The sequence below is a fragment of the Falco punctatus genome (genome assembly GCF_963210335.1).
Source record: "Falco punctatus genome assembly, chromosome: 7".
NCBI classification, from domain to species: Eukaryota; Metazoa; Chordata; class Aves; order Falconiformes; family Falconidae; genus Falco; species Falco punctatus.
Window position 1 is genome coordinate 18,454,588 of NC_137587.1, and position 20,149 is coordinate 18,474,736.

Consider the following 20,149-nt stretch of genomic DNA (forward strand, 5'->3'; position numbering starts at 1 on the left):
GAAAATTTGCATATTATTTACAAAGAAATGTAAAAAGTTAATTATGGCACCATAATCTAGACTCAAGAATTCCAAACTTGAGAAGTTTCCATGTATATGGCTTGATTTTTTTTAAAATGCAAAAATGTCTTTACAGATTAGCTTCATTTTTGTTGGCTGCATGAGAAGCTGTATGCATCTCAGTACTAAGATATATGTGACAAAATGGTTTTACAGTTCTTGTTTTTTGTATAAGAAGGGTAGGCTTTCACTTGTTTCACTTGATGATGGTGAATATATATATTAGTTAAAAACTAATAACTTGTTCTGATTTATCTCAAGTATCACATACAGGCACATTTCATACATATTTTCACATATCATACACATATCCACACCATACTCACTCTTACCATACCCTTTCTGAATTTAAGAATTTCTGAATTCAACATATTTGACTAATTAAACAGAAGAAACATCTTTATTATCTTAAGTACAAGTGCAAATGCTGCATTTATAAATGCTTAAGTTAACAGAACTTTCCAGAATTTAATATTGCTGTTTTTTATCCTGCTCTTTGCTTCTATAGATCTTTAATTGTCTCTAAAACCATAGGGCAGAGAATAATACCGCCTAGATATCATGAGTTTGCCTGGAAAGTTTTCTCTATATTTATAAATCTCATTGCCCTTTACAGTGAGATTTGATGTTGCTTAAACATACATGAAAAGAGCAGACACCATAGGAGAATATTATAGTGAAAGAAGACTGGGATATCCCTGTGTGTTTGCTGAGTAATAGTAAGCTATTAACATTTCGTTAAAATATAAATATTTCACTCAAAACACTTGAAAAGTCTGCGTATATGTTTTGAAACTAATAAGATAGGAGAGACAATTTAAGCCACAGACCTAGAAACAATATGTATGGGAGAATATATATTACATCACTGAAAACAGTCCTTCCGCCTAGTACAGCTGAATAAGCACACAGAGAACTGAGAGTAACTGTTGAAACAATACAATAATTTACTTAATGTTAATTAGCGTAATTTAAGAGTAAGACACTGTTTTCAGATCTGTAATGCTCTGTGGCAAGTGATTCATAGAACCACAGTATGGCTGAGGCTGGAAGGGACCTTTGGAGGTCATGTGGTCCAACCCTGCTGCTCAAGCAAAGCAACTTAGAAAAGGTTGCCCAGGACCACATCGAGATGGCTTGTGAATATCTCCAAATATGAAGGCTCCACAGCCTCCTTGGTCAATGTGTGCCAGTGCTCAGTCACCCTCAAAGTAAAAGTTTCTCCTTCTGCTCAGATGGACCCTCCTGTGTTTCAGTGTGTGCCCATTGCGTCTTGTCCCATCACTGGGCTCTGAAAAGAGCCTGCCTCTGTTTCCTTTACATCCTTCCCTCAGGTATTTATATACATTGACAAGGTGCCCCTGAGCCTTCTCTTCACTCAGCCAAACAGTCCAGGCTCTTTCTTGGCTAATGCTGAGCAGGTAGGCTGATGAGCTTTCTTAAAAAGGCCTGATACTACATGTTGCAAAGCACTGTGGAGGTTTGTTGGGCTTGATTCATAAGATATATGTATCAGCTGACAACATATATAGCCATGTTGTATATTGCATTTAGAGAAAGCTGTGCAAAGCTTGACAGATGTTAATCAATGGAAGTTTTACCTAAATTACAGTTACTTCTTGTAAGAAACATAAATGTAGTTGAATCAAGGTTTTTCCACTTAGAGGAATGATGGATAAATACAGCACTGTAAGTCATAGTTTTTGTAATACAAAAAGATGGGAAGTTTGTCTTTTCTGTAGAAAAGTGAATTAAAATAACATTTATTGTTATTTATACGCAAATGCCATATACTTGCTGTATTTCATATCTGTCATCTTGTTACCATGCCTAATGTCATAAATCAGGAAGAAAAGGAGACTAAGAATTTGTTTCAGCAAGTTTTCTTCACATTCTAACAACCAGATTCAGAAGCATTATCCAGCAAGTATTTGAATACTTACAGCGTATATGTTTTGTTATATACCTTTATACAGAGAAATAAGAGTGGGTTTTTTTTTGTTGGTTAGGTTTTTTTTACTGCATACAATCAATTTTAACTTGTGATTACTGCCAGAACTTACGAATAAGTGCTATACTGTATGTGAACCATTTTTGGTTCTTTGAAATGCTGGATTTTCAGAGAAAGCAAGCATGTTCATAACTACAGAGAGATGCTATGTATAGCCGCTTGTCATTTCTTATAATGCTTTGAAGAATATTATTTAGTTAGTTAATGAATTTATGAAAAAAATGCACGTGCATTAAGTAATTGATAATTGCACAGAGTCATTTTAGCAATGGAAAGCTGAAAATAGACTATTGCATGTGTTATTGGTGTCTCAAAGATACACTACTTATAATTAAAGGAAGGACTGAAATAACAAATGTTACAGATACCTCCCTGTGGCATTTGTTACAGAGGTTAGTTCAATGTCTTTGCTACTTGAGAGCAAAATTGAGCTTATTTGTAAATGGAAGACAGGAAAGCCTACATATATCCTGAAGTTATCTCAAGTTCTGTCTGCTTCAGTTGAGTAGCAATTTGTCATTATTATTTCATCTCTGCAATATTGCATGTTGCGTTTTGCAGGTATATTGTTCTTTTGGTTCTAATTCCTCTAATAAATTATTGTAGCTGTTTCTGTTACCAGCAGGGAAAGACTAGTAGCCAAAGTGTTCACATTCCTTTTTAATACTACCTTTTCTTAGGGTATGTGTACACACAAATGTACATACATGCATGCAAACACCCCAAAACACTTGAAATCATAGATGTTTTATTCTGAGCAGTATTCCTGTACATGTAGATTCTCTTACCCTATACCCCAACACAGGAGGAGTGATCTTATTCTAAATAGGCAAGATGGGTTCTGTGCTTGCAGTTCCTCTGCCATCTGCATGACTATTTTGTTGAGCCTCTGAGCAGCAAACCTGCCTTTCACTGCCGTGTGTTATCCCCAGTGAGATTAATCTATAGTGTGAATCTCGGAAATTTTGTCTTTGCTGTCATGTGTTTATGAGCTTTCAGTCCTTAGTAGTGACTGTGGATGGTGAGGAATAAGGCAGGAAAAAAGTCTTATTTCCTCCAGGTGTTCCTTTAGAAGATAAAGTTTTGCTGAGGTTTCTTGTTGCCTTTGTGAATCAAGATTGGCTTTTGCCAGCTCTGAGTTTCTATAACACCATACAAATACCACTTGCAAAATTGTACAAGTGACCTGAAGTTGGTCTTCCAACCAACAATGGTAGTAAATGCTCCTCTTCTAATTCCCGTTTGCTCAGTTTGGCAATCAGTCCTTGTGCAGACCTAGAATAGTTAATTTCATTTCCGACTTAATAATTTCATCAGGATTTGTGTGACATTAGACAGCAATGCTATTTTATAACTCAGGACACCTCTTACATGATCTGCCTGTTCTGTAAAACACCAGAGAGGGTTTATCCTGTCCTAAAAGCATCTTTGGATCTGTTAAGCTTGATACTAGGTTGTAAATACATTAAATCTTATAATAATTTCATGTGCTGCACAAAGATAGGTCTGCTGACTGGGCTTTATTCTCCAGTGACTCATCTGTCAGCATCTGCTTTCTAAAGAGAAATGGTAGTAGGACCTACTCAATATCTGGGAAGTATCATTTCTTCTTCAGGCTTCATGTGAATTCTGTTGTCATGAATCAGGAAGCATTCACTCCTAAAGCCCCAGGGCACATAGTATCTGGCCCTTGGAACAGAGCAGGTTATTTATTTCATGTACTGGAGTTTTTGGTCACAAATGCAGGTTGGACAAATGATTCTAGAAATTTCAGATAATCTCTTCAGGTTTGGGCTTCCCCTTGGAGTGATGCATAGTACTAATATGTATATGAACTCATTCAAATTACAATGAAAAGATATATAATATTTACATTATATTAAATTATATTTATTATATTATGTTCTTGAATGTAGCTGGAGACTGTGAGGTATGCAGTCCATGTGTAAAATTCTCTTGTACGCCCCAGGAAATTGGGAATTCAGAGAGTGAAACAAATGGGTGCCTGAGGTACCCCCATCCTCTTGTATGCATGAAGATGGGTTGTGGTTAGCATGGTGTGTACGTGTTGCCAAGGCTAAAAGTCTCTGGCCTTGAGCATCTGGTTATACATACTCAGCGTTTGAATATTCATAGGAAGGAACTAGTGTCTATAAAAAAGTCTTCCTTTCCTCTAAGCATGCATTCATATCTACTCACAAATGGACTTTTATGTTAGGAGAGGAATGCCAGAAATTTAAACTAGTGTTAATAATGAATTAGTAAAATTTGTTTTTAAAACAAGCTATAACTCAGAGAGTAAACACATTGAGGCAATAAATTAACGTTAGTTATGATAATGTGACTTTTGTAACTGTCAAGTCATAATTTATATAAGGCATATATATGGGGTACTCATCATACAGTCTTGAAAGATTGTTAAGGCACTGCAATTTCTTGTTAAAACTTAAAAATTGGAAAAACATTAGCAACTATTTTAGCTGGTTATCAATGTCACCATGCCCAATATTCACGTTGCTCCCAGCTTCTGTTACAGGTTAAATTTACTGGCCTGCCCATCACCTCTCTCCACATGCCAGAGGCTTGTAGTGTGATAAAAGTAGTAGTACCCTTACACACAAGAAATGGCAAAGAAAGACTTTTTATTTAAGTTAGTGAGTGACATGTATACTCTAGTTTTCCTGCAGGTAGAAATGAAAGGAGATCAATGATTTTGTGCATGCGTTTTGGGAATAGAAACTATGGCTGTCAGGCTCACTTAACTAGGGCTTTTCAGGTGCTTCTGACTTAGGGAAGATATCTGCTATTGTAATACAAATCTTTCATGTAGAACCATATATTTGGAAGGTATATACTTGATTATTGGTCCTAGAACAGAAATCAGGAAGTAGAATTTACTGGCTTGAACAAATACCCTAATTCAGTTCCCATGTTTAAACAGTAAACCATGGGTCTTTCAAAGTGAACTTAGTGTGTATATATGAGAATGCTTATGTGAAAAGGTTAAGTCTCTGTTGGATAATAACCACTACATGTTCAAGGGGAAGTAAAAAAAAAAGATGTGATTGTAACGTTAAGTTGAAAAATCTTTGCTTGTGTCCTTTGAGACTTTGTTCCTTAGAGTGCTACTTATACTGAAACCACAGAATGTAACTTAGTAGTTGTTACTTACAATAGACTTCACGCTGGCTGTGGGCTCCATTTCTTTTGTTGCTTGTTTTTTAAATTTTGGTTACAGAATGTTTGGTTGCAGTACAGTACATTTGTTACTTATTAGCAGTCAAAAAGAATAGCAGATTTTTCTATCTATTGTTGAGATCATGCTGGAGTCATCGCATTTGATTGTTTCTCATCTGTTATCTTTTGGGTGAGTTGCAAGGAGATCTTTTTTTCTCAGGTGAAACAAACACAGGAGCTTCTCAGTTTCAGTACAGGGCAAAAGAGGTAGAAAGGATTAGAGGGAAGGAAACAGCAGATCCCTGTGACAATATATCTGAATACAAAAAGAGACTCTAAGCAGACTGCTAAACCTAAATTAAGACGTACAGGTGTTAGAGCAGCCTAGAAGGAATTATTCTCTTATTTCCTAATTTTTTTAACTCTAATGCCTCTTAAAGTTTATTAATAAAGTGGTTGTCAAATTTCGCAAGTGTTTTTGGCTTTCCTCTTTGCAGGAGTTCAGTTAGAAGTCCTCAGAGTGTACTGCTGTGCTTAGATGTGGGCAAGTATGTGGAAGCGGCTGAGAGTGGCAACTTGAGAAGCCTTTAGTGTTAAGTAGTAGAAACCAGACTGCAAAGTTCTGTATTTAAAAAAAAAAAAATCAGATAAGAAATTAATACTGAGCATAAGCTTTATATGCTCGGAGGTAGAAACACTAAGCAGCCCCTAAAGTTTTGGAATATTATGGGTAAGACAGGTGTAATGATTCAGATCCATCCATCCCAATACCTGGTTTCAAACAGTGACCACAAATGGTTATCTAGGGACAAGTAAGAATGAAACAATCAGATATGATACTTACCACTTTAATACTGTCCCAGTCTCCATTTATCTTTGGCTCTGGAGATTTCCTGACTCTGAAGAGGTTTATCTTTGTATATCCCCATTGTACCTTTCTGGCAGATACTTGTGTAGTCTCCATTTGAGCAAATGTGAACTTTTAGCGTCTGCTACATTTTTGGCAGGGAGTTTCAGGATTCTGTCATCCATTACATGAAGACACACCTTTCTTTTTGGCTTAGCTCCTGCCTTGTGAATGTGCTTCATTTGAAGGCCTCTTCTTGTGTGGGATGAAAAGGTGTGACTGAACTGTGGATTAACATAATGGCATAATGTATTCTGCTTTAAACATTGCTTTCTGAATATCATGGCTTTTGATTTGATCTTTTTGACTGTCAGTGGATTTTAGTTGATACTGATAATTGAACTAGTTTTATAAGATAAGGGACCTCTCCCTCTTAGAGATATTCAAAAACCATCTAGAACACAGTCCTAGACAACTGGCTGAAGGTGGCCCTGCTTGACCATGGGCATTGGACCATATGACCTCCAAAGGTCCCTTCTAAACTCAACTATTCTGTGATTCTGTGATTTTCTTGGATCTATCTGCCAGATCTTATCTTTGTTAACATCTCATTGTTATATTTATAAATGAAGACTGTATTTTCCTACCCTATTTTATTTATAGTTACTTTTTTTAACATGAATTTCATCACCATTTTATTACCCAGTTCTGTCCATGTAAGTTCTAATTATTTTTGGTTTTTTTTCAGTTACACCCATTCATAACTTTCTATCATCAAACTTGTTTGCATCTGTTTATCCCCTTTTCAGGTCTTTTAGGGAAGGAAGATTCTTAACATCACAGAACACAGCATGGATATATGCAGAACTTCACCTCTGTTTCTCCCTCTTTGTGACCACTACCATTTAGTTCTGCCCTCCATTTCTTATCTTCCGACCAAAAATTCATTCATGCAAGAACATGGCTAATTGATTTCCCAAGGCTATTTGCCTTACTACCTAAAAGTAATTACATATAGCAATATGATACTTAAAAGTTTATCAGAAGAAAAAAAATCAAAACCTTCAAAGGTATTAAAACCTAAGAAACACTAACACTTTTTGTGGAGAAACATTTTCAAAACTCCAGAGAGAAGCTCTAAAATACACAAGACCATTTTGTTGCACTTACACATAGAAAACTCTGCACAGGCAATTCAATATCAGGGAAACAATTTGGTTTTCACTTCTTTATTTTATGAGAATGTGTTTCTTGTGCAATATTATGTTTGTACTAAAACTTGTAATACGTTTTTAGTTACATGTATAAATATCTGACAGTTAAATGTATAAAATTGCCCTCATAATTTAGTAAGTTCAAATAATATTTTGTAGCCAATGTGGAAAATACTATTTGGAGTGAATCATATGGTATTTTCCCTCATTGAACCAAAAAAAAAAATTCAAAAATATGACATTATTTTGAAAGTAATAGTCCTTTCAATCCAACAAAAAATATTTATTTCTGGCACTACTAAGGAAATGAGGAACTAGATTTGTAGAGCAAAAAGACAAAAATTTGTCACAGTCTGTCCTTTAGCCTTGTGAGAGCAGCCATCACTTGAGATATCAAAGACCTAATGTCATTTCACAGGAGGAAACCTTAACTCCTTCTGGAGTTTACCACTTCAGGTTGCTCTTTAGCCTATGTTTATCCCTTTCACCCCTATCAGAAAGCCAGAGTAAGTAATTGTGTTCTTTAATAAGATCATTGAGTTTCTGACGTAAGAAGTGTGTTATATTTTTGGAACCAGAAATCAGTGACACTTGATGAGTTGGAAGGTTATAGGAAATTATTAGTTATTCTAGGAAAGAAGAGTTTAGTGCAAGAATCAAAGAAAAGGAGAGTGCCTTGTTGCACTGAAAGAAGAAATTGTAGAAAGTTATATGGTGTTTTGGAACTAAGCTTATTTATGTTATCAGTTATAACATGCCTCTAAGAATAGGGCTGTCTTAATGAAATACAGAATCTGCCCCACAGAAAAGAACCTGTTTATTGAACAAAATCTGAGTATTAATGATGGTTTTCTTTAAATACATCAAGTAAACTGTAAGGGAGGAGAGTTAGCAAGTGAAAGGATAGTGTAGACACAAAAATAAATAGATATACACTAGCTATAAACACTTTTGCTCTGGAAATTGGGAGGGGGCAGTTCTTACAATTGGAAGAACTTTGGGAAAGTCAGAAGGTGACATTGCTGGAAATAGAGAAAAGAAACTTGTAGTATTGTTTTAAGACAGAAGGTGATTATTCATGTTCTACTTGTTATCAACCAACAACGTTTGTTGGAACAACGACTGGAATATGTGTTTAGTTTTCAGGTGAATTTCCTAAACTCTGAGCTCAGAAAAATTGTTTTCAGGGTCATTGAATGTGAAACGTGTACAACAGAACTGCTTCAAGCAATATGCACTGTGTAGTTCCAAACAGTATTATTTTTTTAGAAAATGTATTTCCAAGTGACAATGACTTTCCCCAAACAGATGGGAAATACAGAGTAAATTCTATTCTAACTCAGTTTGCATATCCTACTCCTTAGTGTGTTTTCATCATCATATGTTTCTGAGATGTTTCTAAGTAGATCATCACTTTGAAGACAGTGTAGGTCCTTTATTTGAACAACAATATAGCTAAATATTCTTCAAGTGAATAAGCAGCAAAAGTGGCTTAAGCCATCCTGGGTAAGTCCTGAATTGGGTATTTGATTTAAAAAGGTGGCTATCTCATCCCCCTTTCTGGCAGTTTTGTAAATTTAGAACATACTTCATCCTTGTGCCCCCCACAACAAAATTGATTGGCAAGCTGAGCACACATTCATGAATATTTCTGCTGTAATTTGAACTCATACTTGCCAGTCAGTAAACTGTTTACTGAAATTTTAATTACCAATTTCTGCATTCAAAACCTTAGGCTGACGATCATCAAAATATGATGTTTCTTTGGCATTATAAAATTAGATTTCAGTCATTCCTAATGAAAAGGTGTTTTTGCTGCACTTAGTGCTATTTTATAATCTTGATCTAGAAATTAAGGATAAATCAAAAGTTTAAATATAACATCTAACTTACAAGTCATGATCAACTAAGTTTTCATTGCTGATATTGACTTGAACACTAAGTAGGTGTTTCTTATCTTGAAAGACCTAAAAATTATTTTTCCAGTTGAAAAATCTTTTTAACTCTGCTTGTGTTCTTTTGCCTCATTGTCTACTGTTATCTAATATTCTACTTTTATACATATTTTTGACATTTTTTTTTTTGTTGTAATAGCTAGTAACTTCTGTATTTTATCTTTTAGCTACACTGAAAGAACTTATATCCCAGACTATGGTGCGCTGGTCCCAGGAAGATCAGATTCAAGATCCAGAATTAGTTCGGATTATGTACACCCTCCTTCGTAGGCAATATGACAGCATTGGTGAGCTACTGCAAGCCCTGAGGAAAGCATACACTATTAGTGCTGCCTCTGTCAAAGACACCATTAATCTGCTTGCAGCACTGGGCCAGATTCGCTCACTTCTTAGTGTCAGGATGGGAAAAGAGGAGGAATTGCTAATGATTAATGGATTAGGGTATGTAATTCACATAATTTTATTTTTAAGTTTGTATAGAGCTTTTTTGTTATATTATTAAATCTTTTCATTTTAGATCCTCAATGAAATTACTACTGTACTAAAATGCAGATATGTTTTAGAAATTTTGATTTGCCTAGATATTTCCCAGATGACTCCAATTGATCTCTAGCAGTATCAAATGTGTCAAAGTTTCTGGGAACTAAAGTATTTTCTTATCTAAAGAAAATTGACTCCTTTTGCTATAGTTAAGCCTAATGCTTAAAGCTTCATCAATGTACATGTTTTGGCAGCTCTGGAGAAAACAAGTAAATTAAATCTTTATTGGTGTCAATACCACATCTTTCCCAAACTCAAAGCTCACATTATATTTCATGCATGAGTAAATAAACTTGCTGGTGTCTTTTTAATTGGAAAGTTTGTGCAAGCAGTTAAGATTGCAGTTAAGCTAAGAACCAGCAAAGTGTTGTGATCTGAAAATTTTCAGATTGGTTAGTAATTATTATGTCATCATCAGTGCCAACTTAAAGTATTTGAACATGGAAGACTGATTATTTTATCCTTAATTACATTAGATTTATAAGAAATCGTCTTTATGTAATGCCTACTGACGTGAGAATATTTTTTTCTGTCTTTGCTATGAAATTACCACTGTTAAGCAGCAGTATTATGGTACATGCCTGCATGTCTGTCGCACCTCCTAGGTGAATAATTGCTGGATTAGGCTATTTAATGTTGGAAGGGGAAAAAAAATCACAGAAAATTAATTACTTCAATTAAAATCATGTATTTAAAAAGAGAGAAAATGATAGTATGATTACCTAAAAACTGTATTTATTTGTCCTTCGTCAAGAACATTGAACAGTTTCTCTCTTTTACAATAGTTGCAAGGAACTTCCATTACTCTAACTTCCATTACTCTATTTCTTTTTAAAAATTGTATTGCTTTTGTAAAAATTGCAAAGAATAATCTCTTTGGTTGAACTGAGCAAGTCATGTAACAATTCATTAGTATGCAACGGTATTACCTTTGTCCCTGATGCTGTTTGTAAAGTTGCTGAGAATTCTAGGAAGGATAAAGAGTAAGTTTTGTCTAAACTTGGCATGCGTGTAGGCCCTTCCCAGAGGTGCTGTATTATGAGTCATTCCATTCCCAGTTTTCTTTATTTCTTTAAAGCATGCATGATGTCTATTATTTGCCATTTGTTTTTAACAGGCTGACCTAAAATGTTAGAAATCCTTGGATTCAAGTTGAAACACATAAATTGTGTTCTGGATTATGAAACCAATACAGGAAATTCTAGAACATGTTGAGAGGATGGTGGGCAGAGTGAAAATGTTAAAATATTCATGTTTAAGGGGATTGCATGCCATTTTACATCTTCTGACAGATGGTCTTGATTTTGGAAATATTGATGAAACACATTTAACAGCTAACCTAGAATATTAAGTCTATTTACTGTCTTCTACTTTGTGAACTGAGAAAATTAATTAAGAGGCGTTACTGCAGGGGCAATATTAGATTTAGATTTGATCACCATTCTCTACTTAAAACATAACAGAATATATCCTTTCTCACTTAGATCACCACGGAATATATTTTTTCTTTAAACAGAACAGATGGTAAGAGCAATTGAAAGAGGAAGAAATGTGATTTTGAAATAATTTAAAAGTTTGGATTTTTATTATATAGAATTCATGAAAATTAGAGGAATGACAGCATATTGAAATGTAAAGCATTTAGTTGTCAGGTGTTTTTGTATTATTCTGAAATCTAAGAATTTAATATTATGTTATAGTGAATGCTTATTTCTGAAATCTATAATAATGTGTCATTGCTTTAAATTAAAATGGTGTTTCTTAAAAACACATTATTCCCTTTTTTTCCATTTTAGGGATATAATGAACAACAAGGTGTTTTATCAGCATCCTAACTTAATGAGAGTCTTGGGCATGCATGAGACTGTTATGGATGTGATGGTGAATGTGCTTGGAGGAGATAAATCTCAGGTAATTTCACCATAATTTTATTGAGTGTTTTGCATTTTGAACGTTTCCAAAAGTATGCTAGGATGTTTAAGAGGAAGTATGTGAAGAAAATTAAATCCCCTTCATGTAAGACAAATTTTGCTTGTCCAAATTGAAATATCGATTACTGTTAAAAGTAGAACAGCTTTTACATTACTAGAGGGAGAAGCCCAGCATTCTAGAACTTGATTTTTAAAAAGTGACTGGGAGGTTATATGTGTATCACTTGTCTTTTAATAGGACTTAAAAAGATTTTTTTCTTATTTTAAATTAAATATATACATTAGTGCATTTATGGAAGGCATAGCTCTGCTAGGAAAATATAGCTTTTCATCTTAGATGAGATGTTATTAGCAATAAACTATAATAAGAGACTAAATCTACTTTAATTTTGAATGCTCAAATTTAAATACTTGATAATTTTCTTGCAGTGTTGTATTTTCCAATTTCTTAGTGTTATGTTGAATATATATGTATTAGTTGAAAAGCAGAGTGGTGCACATTTTGAAAAGCCTAACTTTAGGCTACTGTATTTAGGCTGCTGAAAAAAGTCAGAAGTGAAGTGGGCTTGTCTTCATTCCTCGCTTTGTTTATGCCTGATATTTTTATCTTGTTGACTCCCTCCCAAAAATAAGGGTCTTCTCTGATCCCAGTACTGCTTATCTTGTTTTGTTTTGCCTGGCCACTCATTCTTACATATTGGGAACAATTTTCAGCCCATTTTACCACCCAGTGCTTACCCTTGTCTCTGTCTGGCAGCTTTTCATAACTTGAATGCCTTCTATGTGCAGCTACACCCCTCTTTCTTTGCTTCTTTGGTCACATAGCTATATACTTCTATAAAACACTTATCCATCATGTTTGGCTATACTGTCACACTGTTATAAGTATTCACTGCTTTTAGTTATTCTGTTTTAATATGCTCACATTTGAGTTCAAGGCAAGTCTAAATTATTTATAAGAGGATTAATACTTTAGTAATGTATAGGTGTCACAACCCTCTGTTTTTACTACAATGTGTACATATAGTCAAAGGTGACAAAAAAACCACCCAACAAACAACCAAAAAAACAAATCCAAACCCAAAACAACCCCACAATGCCTTCTAATTCTAATGAAAAAGTTTTCATAGAAAATTTTACTAACACAGCTCTACAAAAATAATTTACAGACTTACCATGGTACTCTTCAAAGGGAATGCAGACCTAGAAAATTACTTGGTAACCTGATGTTGCAGCATTTAATGTGTCTGGCCACCCAAAATGTCTATTTTATGTCTCTTTCTTTATGAAATGCCTGGGGAGAGTTAAAGTTCTCAGAAGGAATCCAAAACTTCGCCTATTGGACTGGAACTGGCGTAGGAATAGAAATCTTATGAAGAAATATGGACAAGAAATAGGGTGTGTTTGGGATTTGATCTATTCCATACCGCTGCTTCACTTCACCTGGTGTGGAAACTTCCAGATAGTCATGATTCAGAACCCATAATTTTCTTATGGAGTCACAGGGCTACAGTCATGTTATGAAATAACATAGCAAGGCTTATTAACAAAGAGTTTTGCACACCGTTAGCACAAACTTTAGATGTTGCAGTGGGGAGATTTCACAGAACAAAGCATTTGGCAGGGAGCTGTACAGGCAGAGAAGTGTTGCTTCTGAGTTCCAAGCCTTAAGGTTTCCTTCATAAGAACGGCAGTCTTGCAGGGAGAGAAAATACTGCTATTAAACCTATTGTTATCTGCTGTCTGTTGATCTTCTGCTAGTGTACTTAACTTCTAATCTGGCAGAGAAATCTCCTTGAAAGGCTGTTGACCCTAGGTGGAACCACTGGTCTGTAATCTGGTAAAGGTATATGTTTGTGCATGCTGTGGATCTTTCACTCTGCCAGGTAAGGTATTCTTTTGAATGAAGACTAGGGCCAGAAATGGTGAGCATGATTTGGCCAGCTATGGGTTTGTACGCTCTTTTGAAATTCTCTGTGGGTTTGTCCAGTGAGTTGCTGGTATACAGTTCAAGTATTGTGGTGGCATCAGGCACCAGAACACTGCTTTTCCTGCTTTCAGGGAAGTTCCTCACAGCTAGATTATTAGTATGTTCCCTTTTGTTTTCCCTTTCCAGCTTCATGGACATTTTCTGTTTGGTGTTGTAGCTTCAAGAGATGGAATGAGCAACCATGCAATGTAGTCTCTGGTTTTGGTTTAGGGATTGGGCATTTTCCCTGGTTGTGGCAGCAGATGGTTTAACCTAGATCTCCAGATTCTTGGTTAAGTCATTTTATCATGAGGCTGTACTGAGATATGTACTGAGTGTTACAGCTCACACCTCTCTGAAGGAATGGTAAGAAGGTAAAAAATTGTCAGTTCAAACTGAAGAAAATCTATGTCAGGCTTCTTTCCAGCTGTGCTATTAATAAATGAGTCAGAAAGAGATGAGATCTGTGGAATATGGTGTGACTGAATGTAACTCTGTACCTTAGAAGTACTTTGCTGGTACTGACTAACAAAACACTGGAAAGATACTTCATTGCTGAATCGTATATCCCAGAAAATGGTTGGGCAAGCTTTCAGCATTTCCATCACAATTAGGTTTTAGTGTGTATCTTAATGCCAAAAATAGTTACTTTAAAAACTGTGTCTTCAGGTCTTATAGTTTTGGAATCATAATGTCATGTTGATTTCTATTGTTGGTGGTTCATTCATCTTCAGAGAATCCTGAGCAACACCCTTTTTGGCTATCAGAAGTGAATCATTTTACTTCAAAATTATTTCTTACTGATTTAAAATTTTAAAATTCCATATTCTTATGTATTCCTGTCAATAACGAGGAATTTCTAAAAATGACAACTTTTAACAGTATTGCTGTTACTGTAATTCTTTAAACAAAGTTATGTCACGCATTCTGTTAAAATCCCTGTAAATATGGGGAGTGGAAACTTTGTTGAATGTTTTCATGAATGAATGAATGAATGTTTTTCATTCATTTCCTGCATTTAGGAGCAGAAATCATATGTAATGCTGCTTGTACATAATAGTTCCTTCACGACTGAAATAGACAAATGAGCCACATATATTATAAAAAAAATGTGATGATGTAAAACTACAGTTAATCAAGTCTCTGGAAGTTAGGAAGTGCACCTGACGTCTTGAAACGATAATACATATATAGCTTTTAGTTACATAATTACCTTTTGCAAGATTGTTGTCTCATTAAGTGAAAAGGTTACACTTATATATATTTTTTTTTGTTTTATACACTTTGTTATAATAAAGTATAAGCAATATTATTTAGAATTGAAAAGTATGAAGTGAAAGAGGCAGGATGTCACAGGAAGAAAAAAAGTCCATGATTAAAATGCTCAGATATCACCTTGGATATTATGGAATATATATATGTAATGTATAGAATATATTCCTGCTTATGCCTAAGGGGTGCTAGTCAGATTATATAAAAAAGATGACTCCTTGATGGTAATTAATTTTCTCATTAATTTTGTGAGTATCCTTAGGACATAGCTCTGCAACTGAACTTAACACTTATAAAAAAGTGCTATATAATGATAAATTTAGTAAAAACTTTTAAACAAGCATCAGAAATCATCCAATGATTTTTGATCTTGTTCTTTCATCTCCTTTCAGTAAAATGTGAGAATGGCATAACTTATGAATCTCAGAAGATGTTATGACTAGTTGTGAAACATTCTTTCAGGAGTACTACAGATGAAATTATTTTCAGAGAAATTCTTGCACATAATGTTCTTCAAGTAGTGTTGGGGGAGTTTTGTTTGGTTTTGGTTTTAAAAGCATTAGATAGTTAATGGAATTTAATGTTTTGTTTTATTTTATCAGGCCTATGCATTGAAAAACATAGGAATATTGTAGAAATGTTTTATATGAAAACGGTATGTTCTTATTGTAATATGGGAGAACAAACTAAGGTTCTTGAATATTCTTTATTCTGCTGTGACTTAATACTGGTGGTTGAGCTTGTTACTGTAATGCTGCTAAGATAGAGGTTTTGTATAACTGCATTTGCTAGCCTGCAAATTGCTTTGATGAGAATTATATCTCCATTTTTTCCTCTGATACGTCCCCCATAGTCCTCTGCAAAATGTTTTTTTCAATATTTTAAAGCTAATGGCCTAATGAATACAAAAGTTAAAAGGAAACATGGGTCCTTTCTTAGAGCTAGAAGCAAAAGAACTGTCAGCTGCTTATCAGCCTGGTAACTTCACTATACTTTCCTTGTTAGGAGTGCAGGAAGAAGAATTGGAACAGATTGGTAATTAACATATTTCACTGCTTTGTCAAATTTCTTCTTCAGCAGATCATTTTTCCTAAGATGGTGGCAAGCTGTTGTCGATTCCTGTGCTACTTCTGTCGAATCAGTCGTCAAAACCAAAAGGCCATGTTTGAGCATCTTAGTTACTTGCTGGAAAACAGCAGTGTTGGACTGGGTATGTCATGTAGCTGTAACAGCTAAAAGCAAGATCAGGAGGAACTGTGATATTGCAAGACTAGTATCTAATTTCTATAGGAAGTTGAAGCATGTAAATAAGCCTCTCTGAAGCTTTGTGGTTTCACATTTAACTCCTATTTTTTCCCATTTTTCTTTCATCCTTATGTGTCTGTGAATATTAGAAACAGAATAGATTAAATCTGCATTTTAAAATACCTTGAAAAATTTAGGATTAAATCCATACAGTTTGAATTTTTTTCCATTCAAAATAGTTGTGATTGGAAATTGTAAGATTAAGTTAGCCCTTTATGGTGCTTGCCTATTTCCTCTGGTTTCATTTCCCTTCCCTCTGAGGTTGAGGCCACTGATGTGAATTTCATATTTTTTTCTTTGGAACACTGAATGTATGTTTTTTAATGTGTGTGTATTAGATTTTGTAACACAAGGAAAATTTTCTTGGCTAGATAGATGGCTTTATTAATAAGATATAGTAAGACAAGATAGCATGTGATTTCACAGTGCTTTAGCTGTTCATGGTGACCATTTCAATGCCTGAGTTTGCCTGTATTAAACACAGAAAATGGGATAAGAGTAAAAGAAAGAAAACAGGTAACACTGAATCTTGAAAATGTCTCTTTTAGTTGAATATAGGCATATTTTTAAATCTTGAATTGATAAGGTTATACAGAATTATGTAGATAACACATTGCTCTGCTGAAGAAATAGTATAACATTCCTCTGATTTGCTGCTGTTAATACAGATTTTTTTGTCTGCAATTAAAACCAGTGCGGTTGAGTATGTTTGTAGATACGGATGTCAAGTTAGAAAAAAAAATCAGCATTTATTTTAATGTTATTGAAAAACATTAACCATGTTCTTAATTGAGGAACAGCCATACAAGGTACCGTTAATTCTTATGTTCTAGATTCCAGTGTGATTGCTGCCCTCTGCTGCATGACTGTGGTTACTGCAAAGTGCATTTAATTACTGTATGTTAACCTTCTGCAGCATTTCCTTCAATGAGAGGTTCGACACCATTAGATGTTGCAGCAGCTTCTGTAATGGACAACAATGAGCTTGCACTAGCATTGGAGGAGCCAGATCTCGATAAGGTAAGTGATCATTCTGACCTGTTTACCTATATATTAAATAGTATACTTGTGCTACAAGGGAAGATGATCATCGTAATTTTGGGGTATGATGTCCTCAGAAATACTTGCTCTAGCTATGTGCTGTCTCAAGGTAAGATTGACTGAGCAGTATTTTCCCTGATTTTTCTTTATGCTTAAGTGGGAATCACAGCAAAAGAGCTTTGTTTCTATCTTCTGCATCCTTTCACTATTGTTATCAGGTAGAAAGGATGAGAAGAAAAAGGGTATGAAACAGGAGAAAGACATATCAAGAAACATTGTTTGGGGAGGAGGAAATTTGAGAATGAAGAGGAAAATGTGAAGAAAGGAAGCAGGTCTTTTGACTTAAATCATAGAGATTGATGGGGATGCACGTAAAAGCTAAGAATAAAAGGGCAAGTATTTGAAGAAGGGAAACTGGAACAGGATTTTAAGGGTAGTTGCAGTAGGAAACTGAATCCAGCACTCAGGTCATTGGCAATGGTTAGAAATAAAGAAGAATGTGAGGAGAGGCATGGTGAATTAGAAATGGTGGGTAAAAGGATGCAAAAATGGTGTGAAAGTTCTTTGTATGTTCTGGAAGGAAAACAGATTAAGAGATGGAAGTTGGTGCACAGTCAGAAAAGGAGGAAAGCAACAAAAGGAGTGATATGTGCTAGCACAGCATTGTGGAACAGAAAACAGAAGGCAGTGTTTAATATAAGTGGAGGAAAATAGTTAAGCAGCTAAGTGATAGCTTAGTACAGGGACAGCCTCTGTGCAATGTGGGAGAATGCTGTGATGACACTAGAACTGATTGTGGGCGTGTTTGTGAGCAGCAGATATTGTGGGAGAGGAAAAGCTGGGAAATGGAACTAAATGGACGTATCATGGGGATAGCTAGGAGAAGACAGAGACAAGAACATGAATGGGAAAGGTGTGATAGAGCATAAAAATATACTAATTATATAAATGTAGTGTTAAGAACAATTATCAATTTTGTATCACCTGCAAAATTGCTGAGAGTGCAATCTATCCTGTCATTAAGAAAGTTATGACACAGTATTGGCCCCAATATCGACCTTTGGGATACACCACTAGCATCTGGAATGCCACCAGTGACTGTCTTCTATTTTCATGGAAAGTACTGCAGGGCATGTCACTTAAACTGAGTTTCACTGTAGATCATTAACTGTGTTTTCCTCATTTACTGATTGCTTACCTTCAAACGCTAGGCACTGTACAACTGCTGCATGTTCAAAAAGTAACAGATATCAGCTGTAACATGCACAGTATTCTATGCTGAAAAATCAGGCTGTGTGTGTCTCAGGTTGAGCTTCCCAGTCATTTTAGCTGTAAGAATGGTAATGTACTGGCTGTACTATATTAATTTTGGTGAGTCAATAACTTTATCTAGAGCAGTATATGGATGTTATTCAATAAATAAATCTATATACTTAATAAAAAGAAAAAAAATACTGTATAGTTATCAGATTGATGGATGTGGTATATACACCCTACTCACAGAATGATACACTGTTCTGTGTGACTGAAGTTTGTACCATAAAGCCTGTGTTCAAAACAAATAAATTACACAGACAACTTCTGAACTTTTGTCATTGCAGATTTGATATCTTTTTACTGCAAATGTGTGAATGTGTGGCAGGTAAAGGACTGCACAACAAAAGCATCCCATGGCCTGATGATACACTGTAGTAAACTGAATAGGTTAAAATTACGGGATTTGGTGGTAGCGTTATAAAATCTGAAGAGACAGAGAAGATGTTCTGCTGGTTTTCTCATATTCTATATGAGCTGCATCTCTAGACTTCTAAAAGTGTGTATTCACTTATATCTTCTGAATGGAAGCTACCGTGTCCTGTTAGGAATTGCATATTTTTTTCCACTGAGTGCACCGAGTAAATTCGTGACTGCATACAATAATAAGCAAATTTTTCATATCAGCCCATTTTTCCTCTGTTACCACCTTTTGGAGGCAACTTGTTTACTGTATCAGCATAGGTATAATTCCTCTTCCTGAATTCATAACTACTGTCTCTCTTACAGCATTAGATAATGACTAAATATGATCTCATGGATGGTAGAATTTCTATAGGGTGCTTAAGCAGAATAACATACCTCCCTTTTCCAAATAGAAAAACTTATCTCCCTTTTGCCACCTGTTTTTGGCTGCCTTCCATTCCAAGAAATGTTAATTTGTATATCTTTTTACAGGTTCATGAAAGGTTCTTGAAGTTTATTACCTATTTCAAAATATATTTAAGTACTATAATCATGTTCATATATTGTCCTTTGTGTATTTTAAATAAAAACAAAAATCATGTTTGTGCAGTTATCTGCGAATTTCCTTTTAAATGATTGAGAATCATTCTGTATGTCTCTCAGTAATTCAGTTTGTTATAATTAATAAAAACTGTCATAATTTCTCAACAATGTCTCTTAGTTAATGATATTTCTCTTGATAAGAAATGCTGTGTTAGGAATTTGCATATTACCAAATATTGTAATCTTTCTGGTTTCAGTCTCTTAAAACTGTATAGTGATATTTATCAGTCTTCCGGCAAATGTAGTTGTCCACGTATCTATTAAAATTGGAATTACAGTAAATAAACTTTTGATGCATTATTTATTTTTCTGTTGTAGCAAATTAGCCATACATGGTTATTGATGTGATTTTTAAAGTTGTTATATAGTATTTAAACTTTTCTTTGCGTACTCTAAAAAAAAATATGAGTTCCACAATATTTTATTTTACTTTTCACATTCCACATTTTTCATGTTGTTGCATTGTTGTGTCATCATATAATTAGGTAACTTCAGAAATAAAGTG

General features: G+C 34.8%; 1 protein-coding gene across 9 annotated transcripts in view; it reads left to right on the forward strand.

Annotated features, from left to right (window-relative positions):
- RYR3 (ryanodine receptor 3) overlaps positions 1-20,149 on the forward strand; it is a 248,358-nt gene that overhangs the window by 132,959 nt on the left and 95,250 nt on the right. For 6 of the 9 annotated variants that reach the window (XM_080395875.1, XM_080395881.1, XM_080395877.1 and 3 more), the window contains 4 exons: positions 9,432-9,705; positions 11,601-11,715; positions 16,054-16,186; positions 17,198-17,301. In XM_080395875.1, coding sequence (XP_080252001.1) covers positions 9,432-9,705; positions 11,601-11,715; positions 16,054-16,186; positions 17,198-17,301 — 626 coding nt within the window. The remainder of the gene's footprint in view (positions 1-9,431; positions 9,706-11,600; positions 11,716-16,053; positions 16,187-17,197; positions 17,302-20,149) is intronic. The other 3 variants (XM_080395876.1, XM_080395878.1, XM_080395879.1) reach the window with 1 other exon arrangement.